This window comes from Anopheles cruzii, chromosome 3 (genome assembly GCF_943734635.1).
Source record: "Anopheles cruzii chromosome 3, idAnoCruzAS_RS32_06, whole genome shotgun sequence".
Lineage (NCBI taxonomy): Eukaryota > Metazoa > Arthropoda > Insecta > Diptera > Culicidae > Anopheles > Anopheles cruzii.
This window is the reverse complement of record NC_069145.1, coordinates 79,247,325-79,260,467: the sequence shown is the minus strand read 5'-3', so window position 1 is coordinate 79,260,467 and position 13,143 is coordinate 79,247,325. Positions and strand designations below refer to the sequence as shown.

The 13,143-nt window shown below is 50.3% G+C and overlaps 1 protein-coding gene across 1 annotated transcript; it reads right to left on the bottom strand.

The window, feature by feature from the left end:
• Positions 1 to 4,280: 4,280 nt before the first annotated feature.
• LOC128271079 (uncharacterized) lies at positions 4,281 to 12,725 on the bottom strand. The gene is made up of 7 exons (XM_053008514.1): positions 12,401 to 12,725; positions 9,524 to 10,738; positions 9,216 to 9,460; positions 7,261 to 8,831; positions 6,697 to 7,200; positions 6,311 to 6,633; positions 4,281 to 6,245 (listed from the first exon to the last, which is right to left on the bottom strand). Exons 1-7 carry the CDS (start codon positions 12,723 to 12,725, stop codon positions 5,929 to 5,931), a joined length of 4,500 nt encoding a protein of 1,499 aa, XP_052864474.1. The 3' UTR covers positions 4,281 to 5,928.
• Between the last annotated feature and the right edge of the window lie 418 nt (positions 12,726 to 13,143).

Below are 13,143 nucleotides of genomic sequence, written 5' to 3'. Positions count from 1 at the left end.
GCGTACCGTACCCGCGATGGCCCGGGACCACCGGAGTGAGAGACAGGCTGTGACGCGCGCTTTATGCTCTCGTTTCCCAACGACGACGACGACGTCTGCATCGAGCGTCCTTTAGCGCTCGTTTTGGCGCGAAACTCACCGTCAGCGTGCCAAAGCTCTGCTCTGGTGGGGCCCGTTTTTCGGGAAATGCCAGCTAAAAATGACTCAACCGGCGAGTCTGCCGTTGTCTACGCCGTGCTAGGTGCTCGAATAAATTGCTCTCAACACGGGCAGGTGCACCGTTACGGGGGATTTCGGGCTAAATGATTTACGATCAGGCGATGGCACGGCGATCAGTGTGTGTGGTCCTAAATTTTACGGTCAGAAGCGCAGCAACTAGATAAACTAGGTGGCGGTGGTAGTGGATTTAAATCTTATCATGCCGTTAGAGGGGCTACGCTTGTAGCGCGGCACTGCCGATCAGGGTTGATATATGAGACGTGGGGAAATTAACCTCACCGAATCGAGATGGTTCCGTGCGGTGCCCATTGCACCGGGGTTATTCGGTCCGCATGCCAATGGCCGAACCGAAACGGTGTAACAACCATCCAGAGGTTGAACTCCCCAAACATGGTTCTCAAGCATCTTTTTCCCAATATGATTCCATTTATTGCTCTCCACATAATTATGCGTTTACTAGGCTGTTCAATAAGTTTTGCGGCTCGATAAGAAAACCACATTTTTATGGTTTCAAATATACTTTATTATTCAGTATGGCCTCCCTGAACATCAATACACATGTTCCAAGGAGATTCTACTCTATAAATTCCATCCCTGAAGTCTCATCCCTTGTACTAAATCTATTTGAGTCATTCGACGATTTTCCAATACGATATCCTGTATTTTTTCTACGATTTCAGGTGTTGCTGCTGTTTTCGGACGCCCTTGACGTGGATCGTCTTGAAGGCTTGTACGACCATGTTTAAACTCAGAAACCCCCCTTTTAATGTACTAATTGAAGTCGATGAGTCCTTATACACTTTCAACATTCGTTCATAAATTTTCTTTACTTTAAACCTTCGAAAACTAAAAATTCAATCACTGCACGAATCTTGATTTTTCCATTATGACACGTATAAAACTAAAACAACCGTTACTAAATCTTTGTAAAACAAAAATTATGTGACCGACTGAAATGAAACTTCACATATGTTCATATGAAGAGTGTACCAAAATATTTAAAAAATTAGACTCGTAGCAGCGCCCTGTGATACTGAACCGCAAAACTTATTGAACACCCTAGTATATACAGTTTCCTTCGGAAATTCGGCAACCGACAGTTACGGCTTTATGACACTCCCCGTTCGGACTTTGGCGCACAATCTGGAACCTTTCGCTAGTGACGCCCGATGAGGACTCGACCGTGCCATTTCCTTGCCTCACTGTCCACTGATTTATAACTCACTCTCCGCCAGACATCCTAATGCCACCCCATTCGGGGTCCATTCAGGTCAGATACCTGTCCCGCCCAGATACCACGCCTAGCGCCGACAATGTGTAATAAAATGGGCTTTCCTTGGAGTGTCCAATGGCGGGGCATTGGATGTGACATTAATGTCAAAACAGCACACCCGCCACGACTGGACACAACCGTGGAGAGGGCGTTGAATGTGGCCGTTCGTAGCGAAGGACACCCTGACGGGTAAACCGGTTGGGCAATGAATCAAATTTCCCGTTTTACGAAGCACAAACATTACACAATCAATTTGCTCCAGGCTCCAGGTGGTGAAAGCTGTTCCGAATACGACAGACCGAACCTTGCGTCGGTGTCCGGATTCGTCCGTTAATTAAAATCACGCCACTGACAGTAAGTTTATTTGGTGATAAATATATATTCTACTTCAGGGCTTCGGGGCGGAGACCGAAATGAAAACAACCCGCACAACACTCGGTCAAAATGAGCAATTCGCACAGAGCCGTCAGCCGACAGCCCGCCGACGTTGTGCGGTGATGAAAACCGTGCTCTACGCACACGATCACGTCGATCAATTTGTTTTTTACATTCTATTCGATCTGCTGCCGACCAACATGCCGACCCGCGGCTAACGAAAATGACAGACCAAACACAATCCGTGCCGAGGTATCCGCGGCTTCAAGGTTCCGTCGCGCTCGTGTGGAGTGATATGTGGAGCTATGCTCCAGCTGGCGATGGGTTTGCGGCACACGTGGCCACAATTCATGCTCGCTCTCGCGCCGCTCAGCCGTTTTCGTTTTGGAGCAAAAGAAAAACTTCAAAGAAATGGGCGCAAAAACATTTGACGCTAATGTAAACACGCGCCCATCTGCTGGCGTACTAAAGGTGAAACAATCGGACTTGAAGCCGGAATGCCAATAAACGTACGCAGAACCTCTACATAACTCGGGTCCACATCAATCGGGAGTGGCCAACATCAATTTTAAAGGGTAGAACGGCCATCACAGAAAGCACAGCACGGCACTTTGGCACCAATTTCGTCACCCATCCGTTTCGTCCCCGCAGCGCAGCGTTTAATAATGGCGCACAATGGCGCGCGGGACGGTCGGAGGATGCGGCTTTGACATTTAGTATAAGAAATTACTTGTTTGCTTGCACTTCACAACCCGATAGATCATCCGGAGCAGCGCGCTGGGGGCCGCTCCCGAACACATGTACGACCGCGGCCAACCGCGGACCGGCCGTGAAAATAAACAGAGCCAACGGCACAGCAGCAGCGCACAGTTTAGCGTATGGGTGGGCCAGGCCAGACCAGGATGTGATTCCTCACGTGCCAAACGGCACACACATACACGCGCACACATGGCAGCGCCCGCCCTAGACCACCCGCCGAACGGCCGCCAGGATGACTAACCGCCGACCGCTGCCGCCGCCGCCGGCGAGCGCGAGTCTTCACGATCTTTTGGCACCGAGCACCGCCAACGATCGGATTCGACCGGTACCCTTCACTTCGAGACGGCCAACGGCACCGACCAAGGGGAATTATGATTCGCGTCGTGGAGGATGGCGGCTTTTTTCTTGTCCCATGCACGACGCTAAGACAAATAAATAACCGTCCCATCCCGAGGCCCCAATCCGGTGGCCCTGAAACTCCTTCGGTGAAGTGGGTTTTCCCTGGAAAACCCACTAGCTCGTGGCTAAATAGCAGCGACAGAGCCGTAGACAGAGGTTGACGCCAGCGCCAGCACACAGCGGCAGTCCAAATAAACAAACAAACCCGACCCGAATTCAACCAGCCCGGCGAAGACGACAACGGAGCGGATGAGAGTGATCCGAATGCAAAACAATCAAACATTATTATTGCCGACTGTCGAAGTCGTGTACGGCTCAACTGCTCATCCACCCAAACTACTAGTGGGCGGCCACTGTGAGGGTGAGGGGCGCCCATCGAATCAACCAATTTATGATCGCGTGGGGCCGCGTGATTGGTTCGGTATGCAAATTTGTTGGAGCACCAGGATGTCGGTGATGCTGGTGGTAGTTGTAGTAATCAATCTCTCCGGCTCCGGGACGCGACGAATGGGACGTTGGCTTCCCGTGGCACACCGCGGACTGATGATGAAGGCGGGAAGATCCTTGCGATTTCTATTGTTTACCCAATGATTGCCGCCAACACGGCGAGGCTGCTATTGAGCAATGACGTCGGTTGAGGTTCACACAAATTGATGTTGATGGCAAATTGAATAATGGTAAGTTGGTCACAAATCGCTGCCACAAAATGGCAAAATGATTGTCCATGGTAAATGGACGAAAATTCCATTACAGTTTTAACCTTTTTGCGTGAGCTTTTACAAATAATAAAGGGAACAAAGTTCACTTTTCAAATAACGTATAACGTTAACTTTCAAAGTCCCCGTAGTGGCCCAGCGAAAAATCGAGTACGACAAAATCGATCAAAACAGAGGACAGAAACAATCGATCAAACACGCAGTCGGTTGCCGGAAGCTATTTCGTTGAAATGGTGCGTTTCGTCCGCGAATTCTCTCGAAACTATAGCGACATTCGCAATAGGGCCCCATGTAGTACCGCAGAGGTAGCCCAATTTCCACGGATTAGATAAAGATACTGTCCTCTTTGCTTCCGCGTGGAGATTAGTGTTCAGATGCTGATCGCTAATTGGTGCGAGCGATCTTCTCTGAGAGCTCATCTGCCAGAGTAACCAGTATCGGCGAATAAAATGGATTCGATATAAATAAGGAATTGACAAGACGCGTACGGGGATAAGAAGGACACATTTCTTTGCAGTTTTTAGTTTTATGTAATTTTTATTCAAATTTGTTTTACCCTGAAAGCAAATGTTACACAGGATAGTTGGACTTATACACCCCTCATATAAGTTTTTTCCACACTTTGTACCGTCGCAGATTCACCCCATTCATTCTTCTCTCTATCGACAACATTCTCTCCTGGTAGTTGTCAGTCACTAGGCCGCAACGTTCTATGTTTAACTTTTCTTTTCAAATCTCTCGCAAACATGGTTTAGTTTTTAGTAGGTAACATCAGACGACACAGCTGGTGCACCGCGTTATTTGGGTGTTTGCTGACGAAACGGCGACTCCATCTATGCTCCATTACCACCTCTAGGATGTCTATGATTTTCACTACCGATGCTTCTTTCCGTGTAAAGCCGCCAATGTTCATCCTAAAGCGCACAACAATCTATCCTTTGCTCGGCTCGGCTAAACACATGTACATAAGTTACAGTAACATAATAGGGTGAGAGTAAGCCTAAACGTCTTTCAGTGCTTAAAGAGTGTGGTAAAATAAGTTAAAAAATATATGCATACTTTGTGTGTACAATCTTTCTTATTTAATGACTCGAATAGAGTAGTTTCCACCGTCCAACCACCGTTAACGTTAATCTAAAAACATGTCTTTATGAAAACACAGCTGTCGGTGTGAGAGGAAAAATATCATAAACGGGTGGTTCTCTACAGTTGAGCGCTCCGCCAGAACAAGCTGTTACACGGGTGCCTGTCTTTTCGGTTGCTAGCGCACAGTAGGCACAGCGCAGTAGAGCATGCTGCGATAGGAATGTGCGGTTCCATTTCAGTTGAGGTAGAGAGCCCGAAAACTAATCAAACACAGCGGTTGATGCGGTTTGCGGTGCGATCGATGAATGTGAATTAAAAAGAACATTTTAAACATGTTAATTCTCCACTAAATACCCCTGGAGACTCCTGGCGAATATCTAATGGCGTTCCGCCGGGGGTTCGGTGCAAATGCTACCCGGACACTGGGATACATAACCATTCCTGTAAGAACAGGAACCTTCTGCTCTCTAGCAGTACCTTTCTGTGCAAATCTGACAAGGCAGAGCGGTGAACATTCTAACCCAGACACAATGGCTTCCAGTAACGCAAGATAAGCAGTGTGATCTTTTCCATGCATTTTCGACGTGCAAGAGCTAGAACGTAGCTCAGGTGTCTCACTACTAATCACAGATATTGTTCGTAAATTAAAACTGCGTCACTACAGTGCACTGTATATAGGGGGTTAGCAGCAGTTCATTTTGTTAGAACAATAGTATACTTTCGATCGGTTCAATAAATAACATGTCTTCGGCCTTAAGGGGTCGCACGAACGTTATGGAGACCGACCGATGGGGACGGACTGACTGGTTGAAGCGAACACTTCTACGAAAATGGAACAGGGCAGGGCTTCTCTCACTTTCAAACAAACTTTCAAATCATATTTCATTACATTCTGTAGCCTTTTTGGTTCGCTCTCGTACGAAATTCACAATTTTTCTGAATTTTAAACCATTTTAAAACGAGCTCAAAGAAACGTTTACACTGAAACGAATTTACTCTTAAACTAAAATTTAAAAAAAAAACTTACGATCCCTCAACGCACATCAAGCCTTTTTACCAACTGGTAACACCCAGCGGGATGTGGTGGGAGCGGGCGCTTTGCTACGGTAGCCCTCCGTGCATGAAGCTACCGCACGCGCCCGGCGAGGACGAAGATGAAGAGCTGCCAGCGGTGGCGGTGGCCGGCTGATGGTTGGCGCCGACTACCGGTGGCCACTGGCTCTGCAACCATTTGGCCCGGACACGCTGATGCTCGAGCCGCTGCACTTGCGCCAGGAGCCGCGTGTTCTCTTCGTACATATCTTTGACTAGCAGATCGTTGCTGGTGAGCCGTGCCGCTTGATCCGATATTACTATGCACTGTGCCTCGAGCCGATTGCGCAGGTCGCTGATTTCGCTGCGCTGCTGATGCCAGATTTCTGTTGCGAAGAAATGGAAGTTAGTGCATCGCATCGCATCGTGGCCTCCGCACGCGCCAACTTACGGTGCAGGATGGATTCGGTGTACTGCTGCTGCTGCTTTACCATCGACTGCAGGTGGCGGTTCTTTTGCTCCAGATGCTGAATCTTTTGCGCGTAGTTCGGATGCGCCCCCGGGCCACCATTTTTCGTGTACGCCGCCCGGGCAAGGATGGGTTTCGCTTCCTTCAACTGCTGTACCTCCATCATGAGGCCATCGCGTTCGTGGGTCAGCTCCTTGATTTCATCCTGCAGCTGCAGCTGCACCAAACGGAACTGTTGCAGCTGCTGCTGTAAAGCAACGCTGGCCGCTTCCACGTTTCCGGCCGGAGTTTGGTATTGATTTTGACTAGGGGAGAACAGTTTGATCATTATTGCCTCTGATGGGCGGCCGGCGGAGCGGCAAACTTACCTATTGTGCATGCACGGAAACGGTTCTGCCATACACGTATCGGCCAGGATCTCACCATCCACTTCGGAGTACGACTGCGTTTCCTGCTGCTGCTGCTGGTTGCACGGTAATACCACAACGCCAACCGCTTCAGGAACCGCGGCTCTACTATTACTAAAGTTATTACTACCACTACTACTGCTACTACTACTACTACTACTACTGCCACTGTCCCCAACAACGGTAACTATCGCGGGCTTCTGTAAGGGGGAAATGATCCGATCGAACGGTACGACGGGTCGTGACAGCTCATCCGCGCAAGCGGACGGCATGCTGACACATTGTTCCTCCACCATCACCACGCTGCTGCTGGTGGTGGCCGCCGTGTGATGGTGCTGTTTCCAGTTGGGGTTCTGATAGTCCCGCACCGGTCGTTGGATCGTGCTTTGATTCCATAGGTAACTGATCGGAGAGCTGGCTGGACGATCTTCAGCTTCCGGCGAATCGGTACGCGTCGAAGGTGAGCTGCCGAGGGGAAGGGAGAAATTAGTTGTCTTAAACCTAAATAGTGATCGCACCACTCACCGAAGCATCTCCGAAGGACATTGGTTCGCCATCTGTTCCATCTCGAGCACCCGCTGGCGTAGTTTTTCCGCCTCGTGTGTCTTCTCTTCCAGTGCTAGCTGCGTTTGCTCGAAATCGGCCTCCAGATCGAGGTACTGTTGCTCCAGGCCATCTTTTTCGTCAATCGGCGACAGACGACCGTTGCGGCCGCCGGTGGACGTTGTAGTCCCGGATTGCACCGCAAACTGTTCCTCGTACTCGGCCATTTTCTTGAGCAACTCGGCGAACTTGTCATCGCTTACCCGTTGCTCTTCCTCGTACAGCTGCCGCTCTTCGTTCACCTTCGTCTGCCAGTAATCTTCGCAGTCTTCGTACTCTTTCCGCATCTGCTCCAAGCTTTGCTCGAGCTCATCACAGCGGGCTTTCAGTTCCGGCGCCGACTGACCACTGGTCGATGGCACCGCTTCCGCGGAAACGGTTTCCTGCGCTTCGCCGTTCGTTCTCGCCACCAGCAGCTGCGCTTCGAGGTCCTCTACTTTGGCCCGTAGTGCCCTCAGCTCTTCATCAGCTCGCGCGGCCACTGGTTCTTCGTTTAAGCTCGATATGCCCGAGGAAAGCACAGCGGTAGCGGCGCCGCCGCCGCCGCCACCACCGCTGCCGTGAATGCTGCTGTGGGCATTCAACTCGGAGTGCAGTGCCATCCAATCACCGGACGACGAATCGGATTCGTTTTCATTATCGCTGCTACACTTGCGCAGCTTTCCCAACCGTGGACTGTCATCCGCAAACCGTGCCTTGCTCGGGGAATCCCCCCGACGCTTGGTGGCCGACGTAAACCCGGGCCCGTCCCCTGCATCCACGCTCGCCAGCACCGTGAGGCCATCGGGTTCATCGGAGCCCACCGACGATGGGCTCGTCTTGTTACGCCGTAGCTTAAATTTACTCAACTCCGACGTAAGAAGCTCGATCTCGGCATTCAGTTCATCGTTTTTGTCGCGCAGACCCGTATTATCGCGCTGCAGTAGCGATATGCGATCGATCAGATCCAGCACGTCCGCTTCGCTGTCCTTTCGCGCGGCCACAACCGTCGCCCCGGCGACGTCGTCCTCGTCCGCCACCAGCATGTAATCGGTGCGATTGTTCTCCTCCAGCTCCGCAATGTCGCGGTTGAGTTTAATGTTTTTCTCTAGCACCTCGGTAATTTCCCTCGTCAGGTTCTCCTGATCCTGCCGCAGGTCTTCGTTTTCCTCCGACAGCCGCGCCACGGTCGTGCGCAGCTTGCACTCCTCCGTCTCGAGGGAAGCGATCCGCTGCTCTAGGGCGGCATTCGCGTGCGAAAGCTGCTCTCGCTCGAACGTCAGCTGAGAGGACAGTTCCTTCATACTCTCGTGGTGGCGCTGCTTCAGGTGGCGAATCTTGTTGCGCGTGGCCGTTTCCAAAGAATTGTGCCGCTCGTCCACTTCCTGTGCCAACAGAATCGCACGTTGGTTCACCTCTTTGTTGTCGGCGTAAAGCTTTTTGTTTTCCTCCACGAGTTGATGGAACGCTTGGCGCAGTGCGTTCACTTCGGCCTTATGCAGTGCCAGTGATGCCTAAAAGCCAGGTAGAAACGAAACGGATAAGCATGAGACGCAAGGGGAACCAGAACCGAAAAAAATCACGGAGCACCGATGCGCTATCATCATCGTGAGTTGCAGCAACCATTGGAATCGCTGCCCAATGTTATCGCCAAAATGCGTAACTTATCAAAGCAACCCTAGCGCACCGAGTTAGAAATTGGTCGCCGACATGTTACGTCAAGTTTACCACCAGCCGTGTTTCGTCGATAGTGAATAATGTGCATTTTAATGTCAAACGGTAGGCGTTTGGCCTTGGTGTACCTGGCGAGGGTCTTAGTTTGAGTGTAGTGTGGGATTTTTGTTTACACTTGAAACAACGCGTGACGCGTGGGTCGAACCGGATCTCCGAGAGCTTACCCGAACGATGTGCGACGTATCGTCAATGCTGCTGCAATTGACGGCCGCCGCTGTTAGGTGGTGGTGACGGTCACTGATCAACCGTTGGTGTTCCTCTTCCAACGCCTGCACCAGATCCGCGACCTGTATGATGTCTTTATCGAACCCCAGCTCGTCCAGTAGGGCGCCCGGTGAAGGAATTCCCGCCGATTCCCACATATCGATTATGATCGAAGCAGCCAGTGAACCGATTTCGGACGTCCAATCTGCGTCGTGAAAGAGTGCTGATGTTCTGTTTTGACAAACGTTAATTTATGGGGGGCGCTTACCAGGCATGATGGCATGACCGACGAGTGTACCGACCGGACGGTTGTTGGACAGAACGACGCTACAATCGGCGGCGGCGGAAGGTAGCTGCTGCTGCTGCTGATCGGTACCCTCGCTGATCGGTAACAGATCGGTGTTGCGTTCCAGCAGACCAATGAACTCCCCAAACCGGATGCCCTCGTGTGGTTGAAGCACCAGCTTTGAGAACACTTCCTGGGCCGCCAACCGGGCCGGTGTCTTCTGTAATCCGACGCGCTCGCAAACTTGCTCGAGTTGCGCCTGATTTAAGTGCCCATCGGCGTCTTCGGTCGTAGCCAGGAGCGAGTTCCAAATTTCACGCAAATTTTCCGACAAATTCATGAAGTAAATTTTTTGGTCGATCCGCTCATCGTCCATGTGCAACTGGTGCTCGCGGTGCGTGCCGTTGCTGCTGTCGATCAGATGCGATGGCCGTTGCCGATGGGTCGGTAACGATGCGCACCGCTTCAAACGACCGCCAGCACCCGTTCCGCCAACCAGCATCGGCTGGCGTCGACGCTTCGAGCCGTGAATATCACTCTGGGACGCCGATCGGTGTACACGCGATGACACTGCGCCCGTTCCAGTGATCACTTTACAACCGGCCCCTAGCGGCCCGGGAGGACTGTTACTGGCCCGGGTGCGGGGCGCGGTGGCAGATGACGAGCCCAGATTGATCGATTCATTGTCCGAGTTCGAAGACATCGACGATGTATCGAAACCATTCACATCTTCTTCGGGCCGCCTTGGCCTTGACCGGCGGCCGTACTTTTTCTTACCGACCACGAACCGCGGTGACACCTCTCGGTCCGACACTTCTTCCGGCGCGTCTTTCTTTTGATGTTCACGCTCCGCCAGACCATGGTCAGTCACTGGAACGACACTGCCGTCCTCGTCACTGTAGGCGTGGTCCTGCGCCGCCGTTTCTTTTTGCTGCTTGCCATCGTCAGCCAGGCCACCATCGAAAGGTTGCTGGGAACGATCACGACCACGATCCTTCCTTCGCACCACGACGGCGGGTTGCTGGAACAAGGGAGAACCCGATTTCGACGAAAAGCCGGAAGTGCTACTGCTGTTAACGGCACCATTGCCACCACTCGATGTCGTGTCGATCGAAGGAACTGCGGAGTTAGTTTGAATTACGATGTGCTTCTGGTTGTGGTGCTGCTGTTGCTGTTGCTGCTGTTCCTGGTCCGAGTCTAAAAACATAAACAAATACCGTTTACCCATTGGCCAAATGTGCACACTACCGGGGAGGGTCAATTTGTGATTCGTTACATAGTATAATAATCATGATATAAGCTCGCGGATCGCTTGGGAAAAATTGGGTTTTACTTCGCTTTCGGAACTAACAACTTTGCTCGCACTCGCAACACATCGTTTTCGCTTTTTTCGGAATCGGTGGTCGGAAGGTCACGCGCGTTAATCGTCGACACGGCACACTTATCCGCGAGGGACTCTCTCCCTCGGTGCTACGCTGCTCCGCTGCTCCGCGAGGTGCCGTGCTTCGACGGCGTGCGATACAGGTTCGAAAGTGAACTGCTACTAACCCGTTAACAGGTGCTACACGCGTTTCCTACCGCGCCATTGTTGTTTGTGCGCGCAGTAGTAGTGGTAGTAGTGATAGTAAAATATGCGTCATATTCCAGATGCGTCATACGATTGCTCAACAAATCGCTGCGCCCGTGTTGGTGGGGCAGCGCCAAAGCCTTCGATTAGACTCCGCGATACTGGTTTCTTGTTCGAAACTAAAAATCTGTTTGAGGAATATCAACTCAAAACATAACACATAACTGACCAAACGTACTAGATGGTACGGAATTAGAAAAAAATCATTTTATTAATATACAGCTGCACACTAATGAGCATGTTGATACACAATGGGTCGCTCCTCGTTAGTGTGCATAACATACTACTGTGGCCAAAAACAAACGGGAAGCGAGAAAGAAGTTTACTTTTTTTAAATATTAACATATTTTGTATTATTTTAGAACCAACGCGCATACTGGGCACAAACTTTTGCTTTTGGAGATAAAATCATTAAAACGGTGTTGCCCAACGGTTGGTGCAATAATTTTCGCCTGCGGTGTAAGGAATTTTGAGCAATGGAAGGAAAAAAGTATGGGGCATGATTACAACAGCAAAACAACACACCTAGGTATGCCCCACCACGCAACCAGCCAGTCCACACCGTGCATTAATGAGGTGTTTTATTTGTTTGCTTAAAAAGTGCAACATTTGTTGCTGTACTTAGTACTTAGCACCGATGGTTAATTTGTCGATTTTCAAAATATGAATACCGTACAATGTCATAAGGCATCTCAACGTATCACGCCTTAAAGAAGCTCTTTAAATAAAAATTGCACAAAACAACAAAGTAGGCTGCTCTCAGAAGAGAACGTCCGTATAGAGAATAATTGCTTGGGAGTCAAAGAATGCGGAAACAGGTACACCAATGCTTGGCGCAATTAGTTCGCATAGTTCGACAAACGGGCCAGTATCGCAATAAAATAACCACGAAAACAAATGCAAAAGGATTGTAAAGTGCGAAATTGTCCGATGATCCTAGCGCTTGGGCTGGGTGAGGTATTCATTGCGCATTAGGTTTCGTCCATTTTTGAACAATTACATCAGACTCCTCTCCATCGAAGCAGCTCAGACACCTTATCTTATCGAGTTTTCTTTCCTATCGCTAAACAGTTTCTTGCATGTCGATCAATTAATTGAAAAAATACATTACAGAATCATTCGTATCCGCCATGCATTGGCAGCCAAATTTTCTGAACCTTTACAATCATCCTTCATAGTCTAAGGAGGCTACATCCATATTGAAATCGATACAGCACAACTAAGCTTCTTACCTTCACTGTAAATGTAAGATTCCTTCCGATCGGAAGGCAGCGATGAGAAGCATTCTCTGGCGTCACCGGTTCCAGTTAGGGCCGACGGTTCATCAAACCCTCCAAGAATATTTAGCAACCCTTCGCGAAACTCTCGGAAGCTGACGTGAGTTTTGGAACCCGACAGAAGGCACTTTACCAACAGATGACCCCGCTCTTTTAGCTCCAGTGTGAGGCACAGTTTCAGTAGGGCTTCCCTATCGAGACCACTCGATCCGTCGCCGGTTCCGTGGGACTGGAACATATGATACAACTTTTGCTCGTACGGATCGGACGAGAGCGCCATAATGGTTATAGCGCGTTAAAGTGGGGAGATGAACAGACTTCGTAGACGCATCAACAATGAGGGCAAGACGCCACACTTAACCACGGGTGCTTAAACGGGAACTAGCTCCAACACTTTCCAACAACAAACACACGCCACTCGGTGCCTCTCGGCGGCGGGTACACCGTGTAACAGTAACTTTCTCACACACGTTAATTAGCTTTTTTCTTTCGTTCTCTTCGCGCGATCGAAGCTAGCTCAGATTGCCGGACAACCCTTGGCAACCGCGACGACGACGACGTTGCATCAAGAGCACCGAGAAAGCACGCCTCGATTGACGACGACGTGCATCAACCACGGACAACAGAGAAGCTGATTTATGGCCACCCGATCCAAACACATCCATAAAGACGGCACTTGCTTTTAGAATGGCGTCCAC